At 37.1% G+C, this 19,011-nt stretch overlaps 1 protein-coding gene across 1 annotated transcript in view; it reads right to left on the bottom strand.

Moving 5' to 3' along the window:
• Positions 1–19,011, bottom strand: part of SLC30A9 (solute carrier family 30 (zinc transporter), member 9) — a 116,679-nt gene that overhangs the window by 16,816 nt on the left and 80,852 nt on the right. The window contains exons 10-15 of the mRNA XM_011987991.1: positions 11,345–11,400; positions 8,450–8,585; positions 6,244–6,283; positions 4,981–5,052; positions 4,411–4,518; positions 916–1,081 (exon numbers count right to left, since the gene is read on the bottom strand). Of these exons, the coding sequence (XP_011843381.1) occupies positions 916–1,081; positions 4,411–4,518; positions 4,981–5,052; positions 6,244–6,283; positions 8,450–8,585; positions 11,345–11,400 (578 nt within the window). The remainder of the gene's footprint in view (positions 1–915; positions 1,082–4,410; positions 4,519–4,980; positions 5,053–6,243; positions 6,284–8,449; positions 8,586–11,344; positions 11,401–19,011) is intronic.

The following is a 19,011-nucleotide window of genomic DNA, read 5'->3' as shown; positions in this document are numbered from 1 at the left end:
AGGAACACTTTTACACTGTTGATGGGACTATAAACTAGTTCAACCATTGTGGAAGACAGTGTGGCGATTCCTGAAGGATCTAAAACTAGAAATACCATTTGACCCAGCCATCCCATTATGGGGTATATACCCAAAGGATTATAAGTCATGCTGCTATAAAGACACATGCACACATATGTTTACTGTGGCACTATTCACAATAGCAAAGATTTGGAACCAACCCACATGTCCATCAATGATAGACTGGATTAAGAAAATGTGGCGCATATATACCGTGGAATACTATGCAGCCATAAAAAAGGATGAATTCATGTCCTCTGTAGGGACGTGGATGAAGCTGGAAACCATCATTCTCAGCAAACTATCTGAGGACAGAAAACCAAACACCGCATGTTCTCACTCATAAGTGGGAACTGAACAATGAGAACACTTGGACACAGGAAGGGGAACATGACACACTGGGGCCTGTCGTGGGGTTGGGCGAGAGGGATGGCATTGGGGGATATACCTAATGTAAATGACGAGTTAATGGGTGCAGCACACCAACATGGAACATGTATACATATGTAACAAACCTGCACGATGTGCACATGTACCCTAGAACTTAAAGTATAATAATAAAAAAATAAATAAAAAAAGAAGACAACTACTTTGCAAACTTCTACTCTCATAATATCAACTTACTGTTCCTTATTCTAAAAATTAGAAGTATAGAAAATTTAAAAGGAAACTTACAAGGAGTTTCCTAAGTGTATTCCTTTTTCCTTCCAGGATTATAATTCTGAAAAGTTACAGACTAAAGAGTTCTGAAGACCAGGAATCCAAAACTTCCTCTGGAAGTATTTAAAAATGAAGCATTTCTGTTTTTAAATATGTTTTTGTAAGCCTTAACAGGATTACTGGAATAAGGCTGACCTTACTGATGGGTCATTCTCCAGGAGTTCAGTGAGCCGTTGTACTTGTTCTGGCTGGATGGACCGCCCTAAGAGTGCTTCTGTGTTAGTGTAGATGAGGAATGCTGAGACCACACCTAATAAGGTGCCCACACCCAAAGAACCTAGGCTGTCATACAGTGGATTGCCTAAATAAAGCACACACACAAAAAAAATCAGTAAATTAACATTTTATATTATTTCAGTGAACTTTACAGAGAGCAAAGAACCAGAACCAGAAATCAAGGCACTTGAAATTTATTCCTAATTTCTTTAATTACTTCCTTTAATGACTCCTAATAGTTTTAATATATTTTAATATACTACAAAATGAGGATGCTACAACTTGCTTCCATAAGAGCATTATGTGACATAATTAAGATCTACTTGTACCTGTCATTACATATGTGAAGTTTCTGAGCACACAGACACCAATACAAAAAAATGACATAATGAAGAGTCCATTTCTTTTAGATATATCAGTAGCACTTTTCCTACACCACAGACAAAATAACAGTAAAATCAAAAGCTGAAAGAAACCATTTTCTGTGTCGTCTTCCTACTAATGTTCTGTAAGAGAATTAAGCCCTACAGAAAATAATATGGGTGACTCTCTTCTCATCCAACCAAGGATGATATATAGCTAGTATCATTCTAGATACAAAGGAGAGAACTTAATTCATTATATGCCGTAGGTGCCTCAATGTGGTACTTCTCAAAGTGTGGTTCCTGGACCAGCAGCATCACTTGAAAACTTGGTAGAAAAGCAGATTCTCAGACCTCATTTCAGGCCTCTGAATAAAAAATTCTGGATGTGGGTTTCAGCATTCTGTGTTTCCCCAAGCCCTGTAGGTGATTCTGATTCTAATATTTGCCTTAGGTTGTCAGGGCTTCTCTCCCAGAACCAATGAGAAAGGCTGATTTATCATCTATGAATGTAAAAGTAATATTTATATAATAGACACATTTTAAATCTTTACAAATAAATACATTTTAAATCTTTATAATAAATTTTACACATGGCTTTTATGACAAGTCTTTTTATTCCAAAGATGAAATGTCATCAATATATTTAACTCTTTTAATGCTTGACAAAACATATATTTTGCTAAGCTATAACACTAAAAAGCAAACTCGTTTATCTATACTAAGTGTTAAAAATGATCCACTTGTAAAACATTATCCATTAGAAGTTTTGTAATTATAGAGCTCAAAATCAAATACTGCTCTTTAGAAATCCAAATGTAAAGTTATTTTTATTTAAATATATACATTCATGTACTCTTACAGAAATCACAGGAATATTAGCTGAAAGAAAATACCTTTTTAAAGAAAACTTTTATTTCTTGGCATGTTATTTAATTTAATTTGAATAAATTAGCTAATTAAGAAAAATTTAATTCATGTAAAATACATTACATAGTTTTGTAAGTTTGATCTGATTGGTTTCTGTTATTATGTAAAAGAAAATAAATTATTCAAAGTTGACTTCTGCATCAAGTCACACTTTCCTCAAGCCTAAAATTTCGCTAGTAATTTATGTTCAAAAACAGTCTAAAACTAAATGGTCAACCAGAAAAACAATCAACACTTTTACAAATATTTTGGATCACAATAAACATCAGAGAATGCTGGTTTGGTCTTAAAATGCACACTCAGAATGAGAAAGAAGTATTCATATTTCAGACTATTTGAAGAAACCCTGCAGAATTGTGGAAGCTTGTCACTTAAAATTATTTTAAATATGTAAAGACAAATAGAGAAGAATGGAAGACGTTCCTTTCCAAGAGAATTCCAACTTCATAAATTGAGTCTTTTCATGCTAAATGGTTCTTTGTTTTAGAAAATAAAAATAAAATAGAATTTCTGTCTTTTCATTTACCTGTATTGTATTGGCCCTCAAAACACTTAATTAGCTACCAAAATGAGGATAGAACCAACTTAAAGAAATAGGAAGGCAACAGTAGTTATTATTGGCATTAAGGGTGGAAAAAGACAAATGAACAAGAGCCACAATATATGGTTAAGTCTTCATTTATGTTGTCAATAGTTTCTTAGAACTGCGACTTTATAGGGAACAACATATAACAAAACCAATTTTACCATAAACTAACCAATATAAACAACAGTTAAGATCTGGTGGGGTGCAGTGGCTCACGCCTGTAATCCCAACACTTTGGAAGGCCAAGGTGGGAGGATCACCCGAGGTTGGGAGTTTCAGATCAGCCTGACCAATATGGAGAAAACCCGTCTCTACTAAAAATACAAAACTAGCTGGGTGTGGTGGCGCATGCCTGTAATCCTAGCTACTCAGGAGGCTGAGACAGGAGAATCGCTTCAACCTGGGAGGTGGAGGTTGCAGTGAGCCGAGATTGCGCCATTGCACTCCAGCCTGGGCAACAAGAGCAAAATTCCGTTTCAAAAAAAAAAAAAAAAAAAAGAGTTAAGTTCCTATGGCATATTTCTGGTCACAAAAACATCACTCAACTTCTAAGACCCAAAACATGTCTAATATTGAACACCAAAATAAATGTGGGCTATACGTACATTTTTAAAAATTAATGAAAACTAGGTAAAATAAGTATTTACCCAATTTTTGGTGAATCAGTGAGTATCGGCAATAGTGGTGGTGGTGGGTTAAATCAAAGAATAAAGTTTGCAAAGTGAAAATTGTAAGGAACACCTATTACCATCACATAATTCAAAAATAAACAACCACAAACATGTGGGCTTGCTGAGCGCTTTCATACATCAGTTATTGTCCTGTATCTGTCTGATTATCACCCACTTGAGCCTATCCTAGCAGCTCAGGACACAAGAAGGAACCAGACCTGGCCAGGATGCCATCCCATGGCAGGCCACACTTAAACACACCCCCACACTCACTCAGAATGGGACTATTTAGACACCCCAATTCACTGACCATGCGCAGCATTGTGATGTGGAAGGTAGTCAGAGTGCCTTTACCACGCAGGTAAAGGGAGAATGAGCAAACACCACAGAGATGGTGGCCCCAGTTAGGAACTGTTATTTTTCACAACAACGTTATAACAAAATCAAGTTGAACAAAACAATGTTATTTTAGGATCTATGTATATTTGTTTGGAACTTTAGAGTTTATTAAAACTTATCTTTTCTTAATAAACCTATGAGGTTACCAAGGCAAATATTATCCACACTTTTATAGGTAAATAAAAAGTTCACAGTGATTGCACAATTTTTAAAGTCACAGCTAGAAAGACTTACAGCATTACAGAAATCCTCTACAAATAGCCTTATTTCTAATTTAGAGACATTTTTAATTCAAATAAACCTGAATACTTCTGCTGACCAAATCTTATACAAGTCAATGATTAGTATGGAATTAATATTTAACAATTTATTGGTTTAATATTATTCAATGATATAAGAGAAAATTCCCACATATTAGAGAATTATTTAGGTAGGACAAATCACCCGTAATTTAAGAAATGTTTACCTGTTATAGAAGTAAGGCCCATGCAAGTGGCTGCTATTATAACTCCCAAGACTGCAGCAGTATCCTCCAATAATATCACATTTGTACTAGGATCACGACTTTCCATTACTTAGTCATTGGGGAAGAGACAAGAAAAATAAATTTCTAAAATTTTAACTTGATACTACCAGGTAACATTTTAATAAGTATCCATTTAAAATCAAGATATAAATTAAGATAAAAGTGTATGAGAGATTATGATTTTAAAAACCTTGTTCAATGCAAACATAATTTCTTGGCTTAAATGTCAACAATAACTGATACATAAAGTTAAATTACTTTCTCAAGTTATATAACCATATAAAGAAATACCTTAGTTCACTTAAGTCAAATCCAAATATAAAGTATCCATGTTCAAATTTCTACACTACTTTTCTTTTTAATAAGGGCTGAAAGATATGTAGGAGCCACATAGGGATGATATTTAGATATATTTTGTACATATCTATTAGGAACAAAGCAGTAACAGTACTAAGTAATTTTAAGCAAATAAGGGAGGTGAAACAAACACCTGCTTTCTAAAATACATACCATACTTGTAAAATGTCATTCCTTTGGCCCGAGCATTCCTACGAAGTTCATTTACAGCAACAAGAAGTGTTGCTAAAAGAAAAGCATTCATATCAGCAAGACAGAAACTTCATGCCTCCAAACTTTAAAGATGGCATCTCAAAAGATAAACAAATAAGCACAACATTTTAAAACTAGGGATGGCAATAAGGAAAAGTTCTATGTTAATTAGTTGTTATCAATTAATCATTATAATATAATGAACCCCATAATTCTAAACCATAATAATTAAACACAATTACTAATAACAACAGCTTTAGTTTATTGAAGAGCTGCTATTTGGCAGCACCACACTAACCACAATCATTTTTGAGCCTCCCAATCTTTTGAGACAGGTGGTGTTATAACCATTTTACAGACTTTCAAAGATGAGAGGCCCCATAAACATATACAGTTAGGATCTGTCAATAAAAAATAATCTTAATTTTAAAAATAGATGAAGGGAACATCATACACAGAAAGTTACAATGTTTCAGAAGTAAACATGAGCACAGCAGTGAATCAGGCAGTTTTATACTGATATTAGCAGTTCTCTGTCATCATACTGCTATAGAGGTATATTTCAAAAACGTTGAAATATTTGTATCACAAGAGCCTGGCTTCTTCTGATGAACACTATTAAGTGCTAATTTTTAAAGTTCAGCTTAGTTATGCTTTTTATACTCGCTTTCAAATGTTTTGAGTATTATGATACTCAAAAACGAAACATACTTTCCCTTTAAAATAAATGAAATAATTATTTATCCAATTTTTAGTGAATCAGCAAGTAACGGCAATAGCAGTGGTATTGGGTTCAATCAAGGAATAACGTTTACAAAGTGAAAATTGTAAGGAACACCTCTTACCACCACATAGTTTAAAAATAACCACAAATATGGTGGGCTTGCTGAGCACTTTCATGCCACATCAGTTATTGTCCTGCATCTATCTGACTGTCACCTACTTGAGCCTATCCTAGCAGCTCAGGACACAAGAAGAAACGAGCCCTGGCCAGGATGCCATCCCATGGCAGGGCGCACTTACACACACCCCCACAGCTATCCATTACAGAAACAACCACAGTACATCATACAAAGACTTTAATCCCTAAAAGTAGAGAAAGCTTAGATGACTATTCCCACACTTACTTTTCTTTAATCAACAGAACTTAGCAAACTATAATATGAACAGCTGAATACATATTACTATATTAAGAATAGAGACATACTTTGTGACAGTACATACCTCCTTCAGATACTAATGATCCTGCTAAAATACAATATGCCTAGAAAAGAAATATTAAAACAAAGCATAAATTAAGTACTTCCAATCACAATTGTTCATATATAAAGTCCGTAATAAACAAAAACATGAATTCAAATCTAAGCCAGACAGTAAGGTTACTAATGGGAAACAACTCAAATGAGGAGGACAATGAGATATGAACTCAAATATTTGATATCAGAGGTTCTAGACACCAGATACAGTAAGATCCACACCCAAACTCAAGTAACTTCTAGATTTTGCTTGGATGCCTAACACCAAGAAAATCCTGATTCAGAAAGGTAAATAGTTACAAACAGTAACCAATTTTTGTTTTTTTGGTAACACCACATTCCCTGCAATCCCAGGACACTCTTCAATTAAAGATGGTAAGAAAAGCTTTAGTCTGGGGTGTTTAAAAAAAAAAAAAAAAAGTTAACCTAGCAACACATATTTTTTTATTTTAATGAAATTCAAACCAAACATCTACAGAATTTTCAACAATGTTTAGAACCCTAGGCTTTCCTAAAATAGAGATCTGAAAACTTTGCACCTAGTCCAACACTATTTTAAAAAGGGCCATAGTCTACTGGGAATCCATTTAGTTACTGAAAGGCACAAGAGCTTTTAAAAGTTTGAAAACTTATACACAACTGAAAATTTAACTAATTACCTAATCTCTAACTCCAGAGACTGCTTTGCCTCTATAAAGTGATGCTGAACAAATTAGAAGAATGCTAGGACAAAGAAGTACCCATAAAGTGGCCAAATCTTTTCAGGATGGAGGAAATACATTTGTTTCTTTTAATTATATGAAATGTATTATGGTAAGAAACTAGTCAATTAAAACTATAGAAAACTAGAGAATAACAAATAAGTCTAGTTTAATGGGCTTGTTATTAAGTAGATTTGCATGATATAACAATATATTAAAAAACTAGACAGAGTGATTCTGTCTAGTTCTGACTATAACCCAAAATAGAGAAGAAAATAGGTACAAGTATCCTCGCAATCCAAAAGGAGGTGTTACACCATCTATTCAGGCCTTGAACAGAAGGTAGCCCAAACCTGGGGCCTCTACCCACTAGACTACATTCTAGTCCGCATCCTCTAGACCACATAAGAAAAGCTGAAATTGAGGAGGCCAAAAATGAAGATTTCTTTGGTGAAAGCTGTTGATGTGTGTACCTGGATATCGGATATCACAGCAAACTGTCTGATGCATACCTGAGTGATACATCCATATGCAAGCCTACTAACTGATACTGGCTGTACCAGCAGAGTAGATCACTGGGCTTGAGAAAAAACCTGCACTCCCACAGAAAGTGTGTTAAATATGTCTGTTTTAACACACAAGTCCCTAGGAGTCTTTCATAAGGAGATCTACTGCTCAAAGGGCATTCTTTCCAAATGCAAGACCACTTCAGCACTGTCTGGAACCACACCATGAGATGCAGAAGCTGAGAGGGTATGCTATGTGACCAATTTGGGCAGCCATAGCCAGAGCAGCCAAGCAGGGTAATCTCCAAGAAGTGCCCAAGGAAAAAAAAAAAAAAAACAGCTTTAAACATCTACAAAGGCCAGAGGAAACCAATGCAAAATAACATTGTAGTCAGTAAAGTAGTATGTTTTTATCCCCTATCCCAACCTTCAATACTGCCTAGGGAATAGGACAGAGGAGCAGAAGCCCTAGAGGGGATCACACGGGTGATCACCCTGCTATCCTCCCATTCCCCCAGTGCAGGCTTCCTACCTGAAGGAAGCCCAGGATGAGGGAAAACAGAAACTTTAACTTTAAATATAGTTCCAACTTATGACTATAACATGGGTCTGGATATTTTAATTACTGAAATGAGATTATTCTTGGGACCAAAAGTGAACAGAGGTTTTCTTGTTCTTCAACAGTAACTGCAGAAATTAATGGAACTGCCCAAAATTTTAACCAAGGAGCAGGGCTTGATAATCGGTACCTACAGAGATCTTGTTCAACATCATTGAATCTTATGGATTTAGAGGTTATGTCCAGTCACGTTCTAAAAAATAAACTACAGATACATAACCCTATATTACACAGTCAAGAAGGTATATGTCATTCCCCTTCTTTAACACCAATATGACAAAGGCCTTCTACTGTACACAATCACTAAGTCATAAAGACATCAAACTGAGGAGAAAAAAAGAGGATTACCCATAGAAGGGATTCTATTGGTTGAGGATGAAGCAATCCCATGACTCCATGGTACCAAGATAGTCCCGCACCCATCATGAAAATACCAACACCACTAATTAGCGAAGAAATATAGCGCATATTTGAAAATCCATACCTGAAAAATAGAAAAGAAAATAGTTCACAAGAAATACAAATGGTTTCTTTTAAAATATTGACCTTAATAGGTCAATGAAACAGACTAAGAATATCAAGATGTTATCATTTTATATTTAAGTGAGATGTTAAGGGCCAAACTTGAAAAGCAATATGGAAAGTGGAAAAAACCTGTAAGATCTTTGAAAATACATAAAAACAAAGTGAATACCATCTAATTCAGCCTTTTTCTGATCTCTTTTCCAAATAGCCTATTTTGATTTAGAGAGCTACTTTACTATTGTGTACCACAGATCCTGGTAAAATTAATCTTTTAAAAAATGCATTCAGATGTTTAATGAACAGGGTAACATTTAAATTTCCCTGTAATGCAGCTTCTAATTGAATATTTCCATCTTTTTGTGCAGCCAGTCTATGATTTATATTACCTATAACTTGATGCTGGATACAGAAGTTTACAACACATAATTTATTGCTGGTTCTGAACAGGTTAGCACACAGCAACTTTCAACTATTACTAGAACTAAGATCTTCAGCTTTCTGGGTGTTTTCATGGTGTTAAAATCTCAATTATTTTTCAAGCATGCTTTATCAATATGTATATTATTTTGTATTATTGTAAGTTCTGACACAATACTTAGTATTAAAGGTGTTCAAAAATATATTAATAACATACTAGAGGAGGAAAAGAATCACTCATTAATAAAAATATTTCCTGGAAAATTTAGTCCCAAACCCAAACTGAGTGGGACTCTTCTGAGAAATACAAATTTAAACAAGAATTCTTTTTTTTTTTTTTTGAGATGGAGTTTCACTCTTGTTGCCCAGGCGGGAGTGCAATGGCGTGATCTTGGCTCACTGCAACCTCCGCGATTCTCCCACCTCAGTCTCCCAAGTAGCTGGGATTATAGGTATGCGCCACCACGCCCAGCTAATTTTGTATTTTTAGTAGAGACGGGGCTTCTCCATGTTGGTCAGGCTGGTCTCGAACTCCCAACCTCAAGTGATCTGCCCGCCTCGGCCTCCCAAAGTGCTGGGATTACAAGCGTGGGCCACTGCGCCCGCCTTTTTTTTTTTTTTTTTTTGGAAACAGAGTTTTACTCTTGTTGCACAGGCTGGAGTGCAATGGCGCGATCTTGGCTCACTGCAACCTCCGTCTCCTGGGTTCAAGCAACTCTCCTGCCTCAGCCTTCTGAGTAGCTGGAATTACAGGCATGTGCCACCACGCCCAGCTAATTTTTCGTATTTTTAATAGAGATGGGGTATTCTCTATGTTGGTCAGGCTGGTCTCGAACTCCCGACCTTAGGTAATCCACTTGCCTCAGCCTCCCAAAGTGCTGGGATTACACACGTGAGCCACTGCACCCAGCTTTAAACGAGAATTCTTAATCAAACTGCTCTTGGAATTCCTTTTCGCAAAGATGTAATCCTGCCATGGGTAATTCCCAGTTTATAGATGTGACAATGTGACAATCAGCTCACTCAGAAAAATTTACTTTCTTCTAAAGTTTCCTCCCAAAGTAATATAGAATATATTAAAGTAAATTAAGATCTAAAATAAATGGTATTACTTACACTTTAGGTGATTTCAAGGAATTATTAACTTTTTATTGAAAATTTTAATTATGTAGATCTAAACTGTCCAATATGATGAGTCACAAGCCACATGTGGCAATTTAAATTTAAATAAATTAAAACTAAATATAGTTTAAAATTTAGTTCTTTAGTGGTACTGGCCACATTTCACATGCTCAATAGTTACATGTAGTCAGCTACTACCATACTGGACAGATATAAAATATTTTCATCATTGCAGAAAATTCTGTTGGGTAGCACTAAAGTAGACTATAAAAATACCTAGAGAAGAAATCTTTATAACCAAAAATGTAAAATTTGTACCTTCTGTTTTTAAATCTTTTGTATATAAAACTTGCCAAGAAAAAAAAATTTTTTCTTAAGATAGTAAAATACCGTAACGATGTGTAATTAACACACTAGAGAGCTATTCTCTATACTAGCTTATTGACAGTTACAAAACATTCAAATATATTATTTATAGGAAAACAGTAGTATTGCTTTCAAGAAAAGAAAGGCATTTCTAAAGAACAGAGGTAGACTCCTTTACAGAAATAAAAGTGCATTTTTGGCCTTAAGATTTATCAAATTATATTACTGAAGCTAGTCTTAAAATGATGCTTGTGGAATTCAAAAGTGTTTAGATGGTTATGTTAACAGAAGCAATAGAAAAAAATCTCTGTATCAAATAATGGCTATGATTCAAAATAATACATTCTAAAAAGTATACTCACTTTACAAATAAATAATTCTGATATATTAACAAAATACTATTTCCAAATCACAACAGGAAGATTAAAATAAGTGTGTATGTAATAGAAGTTACCATCAAAATTTTAGATTGGGCAGCCTATGAGTCTAAATCTAGAATATATGTTTCCTTGGACCAAAATAAAACAGAACTCTAAGATCAAAATATGTGCTTTATTATTATCAAATATGGAGATAACAAGATCTCCATGCTGTGCTACAAAGCATAAAAATAACTTAAACTCCATTTTGAAATTATACCTTGAATTTACTTTGACACAGTGGTAAGTTCTGCATTTTAGATACTACAGTGGAAGAAAGGACCAACTCTTTAACAAACTGCAGGTACATAAATGGCAGGAGATTTCTGAAATTTAGTTATTTCAATGACTTATTGCCAAAACAAACAAAACCAAAATAAGGCAATGTCCTTACGGATGAGAAGGATCTGGTGTTTGAACAGACTTACGGATGCCCAATGCTAGTAAACCCTACGAAGAAGAAGAAAAAAAGGTGAATAATCATTAGCAAGATGGAGAGTATAATATGGTAAAGCCAATGTGGAGGGTGCAGGCTGACAGTGACAAAGAAACACTCAACATATGCATGTCCAATGGCCCAGCAATTCTGGTTTCTAGTACTTACCTTAGAAAAATAAAGATGAACTCAAAGGGGTTCAAAACACCATTGTTTATAAAGATGAGAAACATGAAAGCAACCTAAAAAAAATCCATCAATTGGGAATGACAAAATAAATGATAAACCATATATTACTTCTACAGTAGGTTAAAAAAATAGGGTTAGAGTAGAGCTTTCTATACTGACACGGATAAAGCTCCTAGACATACAATTAAGTGGAAGAAGAGAAAAAAGCTAGTTAGGAACAGTATATACAGTACAGAATTTATACTTTGTAGTTTTTATAAACTACATATAATGTAAAGCACAGAAAAGGTTAAAAAGAATAAGCATGTAACTATGTTTATATCTCTGAAGAGAGGCAAAAATTAAGGTAGTCTGTAATATTTGACTTTTTACAGGAAGAATAACTTGCATAGCTGTACAAGCGAAAGATAAAAACTTTAAACTATACATATTGTATATGGGAACATACATTTCTATTAAAGCTGTAAAACCATGCACAGGAATTATATATCACATTCTTTTATTTCCTTCCTTTCTTACTTGCTCTCCTCTGTCTCACTTGCCTTCATCATTTCTTCCTTCTTTCTCATTTCCACTTAGGTGATTTTTAAAGTTTTGTCCTTTGTTAAAGAGTTATCCACTGGAACTTCTCAATAGCATTATGCTTGTCCCTATTAAGTTCTTTCCATTCAAATTTGATGGAAATACAAAGCCTCTGAGTAAATTCCCTATGTAATTTTAGTTGATTAATCTGAGGCTTTTCCTTTTTTCAGCATCATATCAAATAATCAGATAAGTAAAGTTTCTAGATAATGACTTCTTCATAGATGACGTTTCCCTTAGGCTCCAAGAAATTTAATAGAAACATTTTTTCTAATAAAAAAATAGAGATTAAACAAACTTGAAAATATTAATACAAATATATTTTTAGGTCTTAATATTGGAAACCCTATCCTAAATACACAGAATATTATAAGCTTTTACCACTGGATTCCATGGGAAAAGGGAGCAAACCACCTAAAATATACATGATTTTTCAGGGAATTAAACTAAGAGAATGAGAGTAAATTGAAAGGAAGATATAACTCCCTTACACTCTGTTATGGTTTGGCTGTGTCCCCACCCAAATCTCATCTTGAATTCCCACATGTTGTGGGACCTGGTGGGAGGTAACTGAATCATGGGGGCAGGTCTTTCCCTTGCTGTTCTTGTGCTAGTGAATACGTCTTATGAGATCCGATGGTTTTAAAAAGAGGAGTTTCCTTGCACAAGCTCTCTTCTCTTGTTTTGCCACCACATGTACGTGCATTTCACCTTCTGCCATGATTGTGAGGCTTCCCTAGCCATGTGAAATTGTAAGTCCATTAAACCTCTTTTTTTTTTTTTGTAAATTGCCCAGTCTTGGGTATGTCTTTATCAGCAACATGAAAACAGAATAATACAGTAAATTGGTACCAGCAGAGTGGGGTGCTGCTCTATATACCCGAAAATGTGGAAGCAACTTTGGAACTGGGTAACAGGCAGGGGTTGGAACAGTTTGGAGGGTTCAGAAAAAGATAGGAAAACGTGAGAAAGTTTGGAATTTCCTAGAGACTTGTTGAATGGCTTTGCCCAAAATGCTGACAGCGATATGGACAATAAAGTCTAGGCTGAGGTGGTCTCAGATGGAAATGAGGAACTTGTTGGAAACTGCAGCAAAGGTGACTCTTGTTATGTTTTAAGCAAAGAGACTGGTAGCATTTTGCCCCTGCCCTAGAGATTTGTGGAACTTTGAACTTGAGAGAGATGCTTTAGAGTGTCTAGCGGGAGAAATTTCTAAGTAGCAAAGCATTCAAGAGGTGATTTGTGTGCTATTAAAGGAATTCCGTTTTTTTTTGTTTTTTGTTTTGTTTTGTTTTGTTTTGTTTGAGGCAAAGTCTTACTGTTGCCAGGCTGGAGTGCAGTGGCACGATCTTGGCTTACTACAACCTCTGCCTCCCAGGTTCAAGCGATTACCCTGCCTCAGACTCCCAAGTAGCTGGGAATATAGGCAAGCGCCACCATGCCCAGCTAATTTTTGTATTTTTAGTAGAGATGGGGTTTCACCATGTTGGCCAGGATGGTCTCGATTTCTTCACCTCATGATCCACCCACCTCAGCCTCCCAAAGTGCTGGGATTACAGGCATGAGCCACTGTGCCCAGCCCAGGCATTTACTTTTAAAATGGAAACAGCATAAAAGTTTCAAAAATTTGCAGCCTTACAATTCGATAGAAAAGAAAATCCCATTTTCTAAGGAGAAATTCAAGCCAGCTGCAGAAATTTGCATAAGTAATGAGGAGCCGAATATTAATCACCAAGAAAAGGGGGAAAATGTCTCTTGGACATGTCAGAGACCTTTGTGGCAGCCCTTTGAATCACAGGCCTAGAGGTTTAGGAAGAAAAAGTGGTTTTGTGGGCTGGGCCTAGGGTCCCTCTGCTGTGTGCAGTCTGGGAACTTAGTGCCTTGCATCCCAGCTGCTCCAGCTGTGACTAAAAGGGGTCAAGGTATAGCTCCAGCTATTGCTTCAGAAGGTGGAAGCCCCAAGCCATGGCAGCTTCGACGTGGTGTTGGGCCTGTGGGTGCACAGAAGTCAAGAACTGAGGTTTGGAAATCTCAGAGGATTCATGGGAAACACCTAGATGCCCAGGCAGAAGTTTGCTGCAAGGGCGGGACTCTCATGGACAACCTCTGCTAGGGCAGTGCTTAAGAGAAATGTGGGGTCAGAGCCCCCACACAGAATCCCTATTGGGGCACCACCTAGTGGAGCTGTGAGCAGAGGGCCACTGCCCTCCATACCCCAGAATGATAGATCCACTGACAGCTTGCACAGTCCACCTGGAAAAGCCACAGACACTCAATGCCAGCCCCTGAAAGCAGCCATGAGGCGGCTACATCCTGCAAAGCTACAGAGGCGGAGCTGCCCAAGGCTGTAGGAGCCCATCTTTTGCATCAGCATGACTTGGAGGTGAGACATGGAGTCAAAGGAGATCATTTTGGAGCTTTAAGAATTGACTGCCCCTCTGGATTTTGGACTTGCATGGGGCCTGTAGCCCCTTTGTTTTGGCCAATGTCTCCCTTTTTGAATGGCTATTATTTACCCAATGCCTGTACCCTCATTGTATCCAGGAAGTAACTAACCTGCTTTTGATTTTACAGGTTCATAGGCAGAAGGGACTTGCCTTGTCTTGGATGACACTTTGGATGGACTTTTGAGTTAATGCTGAAATGAGTTAAGACTTTGGGGGACTGTTAGGAAGGCATGAGTGGTTTTGAAATGTGAGGACATGAGATTCAGGAGGCGCTGGGGCGGAAAGATATGGTTCAGCTGTGTCCCCACCCAAATCTCTTCTTGACTTCCCATATGTTGTGGGAGGGACCTAGTGGGAGGTAATTGAATCATGGGGGCGAGTCTTTCCTGTGCTGTTCTCGTGACAGTGAATAAGTCTCATGAGATCCGATGGTTTTAAAAAGGGGAGTTTCCCTGCACAAGCTGTCTTCTCTTGTCTGCTGACATGTGAGACCTTTCACCTTCCACTGTGATTGTGAGGCTGCCCTAACCACAATTAAACTTCTTTTTTTGTAAATTGCCTGGTCTTGGATATGTTTTTATCAGCAGCGTGAAAATGGACTAATACACACCTGTACATTAAAAGTGACAGTCATTATTAATTCACATTATGTGTATATATGTATACATAGATATGTATTTATATTATTTTAAAAATATTCAATAAACATTCAATTATTTTAAAAATCCTTAATATTCAGTTGGCTGTGCAATGAGGTGTGAGATACCATCAACTATTTTATAAACTGAATATGGACCATATTTATTAGTTCTAACAAAAATGAGACCACCCCAACCAGTTCTCCCTCAGAGGTAAGATAGAATCAGTTATATTTGATATGTATCCTTCCAGACCTTTTTCTACACATTTACAACATAACCTCTATCAGTTACATATATATAACCTACAGAGCATTTGTTTAGTTTGCAGCATAACGAACATTAACATCTAGTAGCTAAGAAGTACTGTAAATGCTCTCTACTCCATGATTACCCTTCACCTTTCTGGTGTTCCTTAAGTATCATACTATCCAGCACCTGCATAATGGTACCTCAGAAGAGCTTTCTAGTTGTTTCGTGTGCATATAATCTGTTTACAGAAGACAGAAAGAACCACGCCTTCTTCTAAACACTTGCTGCATTGCAAACTCAGGTGCTCGATAAATTCATCTGAGTTGATATTAAACGATATGAAGTGCATGATTTAACAGAAAAGTTTTCCAAAATGAACGGCAACAGAAATTGTAAGGCTAACAGTTGCAAGTGAAACCCTGTCTCTACTGCAAATACAAAAAAATTAGCCGGGCATGGTGGCGGGCGCCTGTAGTCCCAGGTACCCAGGAAGCTGAGGCAGGAGAATGGCGTGAACTCAGGAGGCGGAGATCACACCACTGTACTCCAGCCTGGGTGACAGAGCAAGACTCTGTCTAACTAAATAAATAAATAAATAAATAACATTATAATTAGAGACACAGGTCTAATTTAAAAGTTGGATGTACTTAAGTCTCTCAAGAAATGAGGAAAAAATATGGCATAAAAAATACTATGATGAATTAAAATTTTTAAAATATTATAGACCTGGAAAGAAACAACTTTCTGAAATACAATTTTCATCTATTCAGAAAGGTCCAGTTGAAATATTTTTCATCAAAGCCTTTTTGAAAACTCTAATTGAGACATACTCTTCGTCCAAGAATTTTCAAATCACTTGATATCATATGGTCTCAAACTTTCATTTACCTCTTGTCTTGTTGTTCAATCTTCTACAAAAATTCGTTTGTTTTTCTGGTTCCAAAACTAATACATTCTCATTGTAAAGAAATTCAAGTAGTATAGGAGAAGAACTATTTGAGTCTGGAGTATATTTTGGACTGTCTTTATACATCTCTGTATATACTTTTTAACATTCCTTTGAGAATATTTTTGTGCTGGATTTCAAGGAGAAGGTTGTATGTACTTAAACATATGACCACAATTATAATGTCTTTTTGCACTTTGTTTTATGAAAATTTTCTAACGTGCGGATGGATGGATGGATGGATGGATGGATGGATGGACGGACAGAATAATTTTTAAAACCTGAGAGAACTTTTTTTTTTTTGAGACAGAGTCTCACTCTGTTGCCTAGGCTGGAGTGCAATGGCACAATCTCGGCTCACCGCAACCTCCAACTCCCAGGTTCAAGCAATTCTCCTGCCTCAGCCTCCTGAGTAGCTGGGATTACAGGCGTGTGCCACCACACCCAACTAATTTTTGTATTTTTAGTAGAGATGGGGTTTTGCCATGTTGGTCAGGCTGGTCTTGAACTCCTGACCTCAGGTGATCTGCCTGCCTCGGCCTCCCAAAGTGCTGCAATTACAGGCATGAGCCACTGTGCCCGGCCCTGATAGAACATTTTTAAAAACTCAAATCATCCATCATTAAGCTTTAACAATTATAAATATGTAAACAAATACGTTTTATTTCATCCATATCTACTCCCTCATGAATATTCTGAAGTAAATTCCAAGCATCATACCATTTCATCTTTAAATATTGTGGATGAATCTCTTTAAAAACTAGGCTTTTTAGAAAATACAGCCACAAGACTATTATCAGACTTTTAAATACTAATTCCTGGCTGGGCGTGCGGGCTCACGCCTGTAATCCCAGCACTTTGGGAGGCTGAGGTGGGTGGATCACGAGGTCAGGAGATCAAGACCATATTGAGACCATCCTGGCTAATACGGTGAAACCCCATCTCTATGAAGAATACAAAAAATTAGCTGGACATGGTGGCGAGCGCCTGTAGTCCCAGCTACTTGGGAGGCTGAGACAGGAGAACGGCATGAACCTGGGAGGCGGAGCTTGCAGTGAGCCGAGATCGTGCCACTGCACTCTAGTCTGGGCGACAGAGCGAGACTCCATCTTAAAAAAAATAAAAAATAAAAATAAATAAACTAATTCCTTACTATTATCAAATGTAATCACATTTCCACATAGGGAGAATTTTTTTGAGGTAAAATTCACATACAATGAAATGCACAAATCCTGAATGTACAGTTTTTTTTGTTTTTGTTTTGAGATGTCTAGTTCTGTCGCCCAGGCTGGAGTACAGTGGTGCCATCCTGACTCACTGCAACCTCTGCCTCCCGTGTTCAAGTGGTTCTCCTGTTTCCGTCTCCTGAGTAGCTGGGATTACAGGCATGTGCCACCACACTCAGCTAATTTTTTTGTATTTTTAGTAGAGATGGGGATTTCACCGTATTGGCCAGGCTGGTCTCGAACTCCTGACCTCCAGTCATCTGCCTACCTCGGCCTCCCAAAGTGCTGGAATTAGAGGCATGAGCCACTGTACCCGGCCCAGAATGTACAGTTCTGTTTGTTAACAAATACACATACCCTTGAAACATATATTCCTATGAAGACACAGAACTTTTCCATCACTCCCAAAAAGCTCCCTGTGCCGCTTTCCTCCCCCACATCAGAAGCAACTATTTTTCCAATTTTTTTAAACTATTAAAAATTAAAGTTCCTTGCTGGAGATACATCTATGTTGCCAGTCAGAAAAGTAGTTCTTTCTCTTTTATTGCCAGATAATATTCCATTGTATCAATTTGTTTATCTGCTGTACTGCTGAAAAACATTTGGGTTGATTCCAATTTTTTCAGCCATTATAAGTAAAACTGCTATAAACATTCCTTTTTTTTTTTTTTTGAGACTGAGTCACTCTTGTCGCCCAGGCTGGAGTGCAGTGGTGCAATCTCAGCTCACAGCAACCCCCGCTTCCCGGGTTCAAGCGATTCTCCTGCCTCAGCCTCCCGAGTAGCTGGGATTACAGTGACCCACCACCATGCCCAGCTAATTTTTGTACTTTTAGTAGAGACGTGGTTTCACCATCTTGGCCAGGCTGGTCTTGAATTCCTGACCTCAGATGATCCGCCCGCCTTGGCCTCCCAAAGTGCTGGGATTACAGACCTGAGCCACTGCGCCCAGCCAACATTCTTATACAAATCTTTTGGGACCATTCATTCCCACTTCCCTTCGGTAAATACTGAGAAGTGGAATTGGTGGGTCACAGGATAAGCATATGTTTATAGGACGCTCCCAGATGTTTTCCAGAGTGGTTGTACCATTTTATTAATACACTCCACCAGCAATGTCTGGGAGATCTGGCTGCTCCACATCTTTACCAAAATTTGGCTGTCAGGGTTTAAACTTGTAGCCATTATAGTGGATACGCAGAGATGTCTTGTGGTATCAACATACATTTCCTGATCATCAATGATGTTAGCACTTTTTCAGGTGTCCACTAGCCACCATTCATGTTTCCTTATTTGTGAAGTACCTGTTCAAATCTTTATACTTAGGGGGAAAAAACTGGGTTCTC

The sequence above is a fragment of the Mandrillus leucophaeus genome, unplaced genomic scaffold (assembly GCF_000951045.1).
Source record: "Mandrillus leucophaeus isolate KB7577 unplaced genomic scaffold, Mleu.le_1.0 Scaffold320, whole genome shotgun sequence".
Lineage (NCBI taxonomy): Eukaryota > Metazoa > Chordata > Mammalia > Primates > Cercopithecidae > Mandrillus > Mandrillus leucophaeus.
This window is presented reverse-complemented; position numbering and strand designations above follow the sequence as displayed.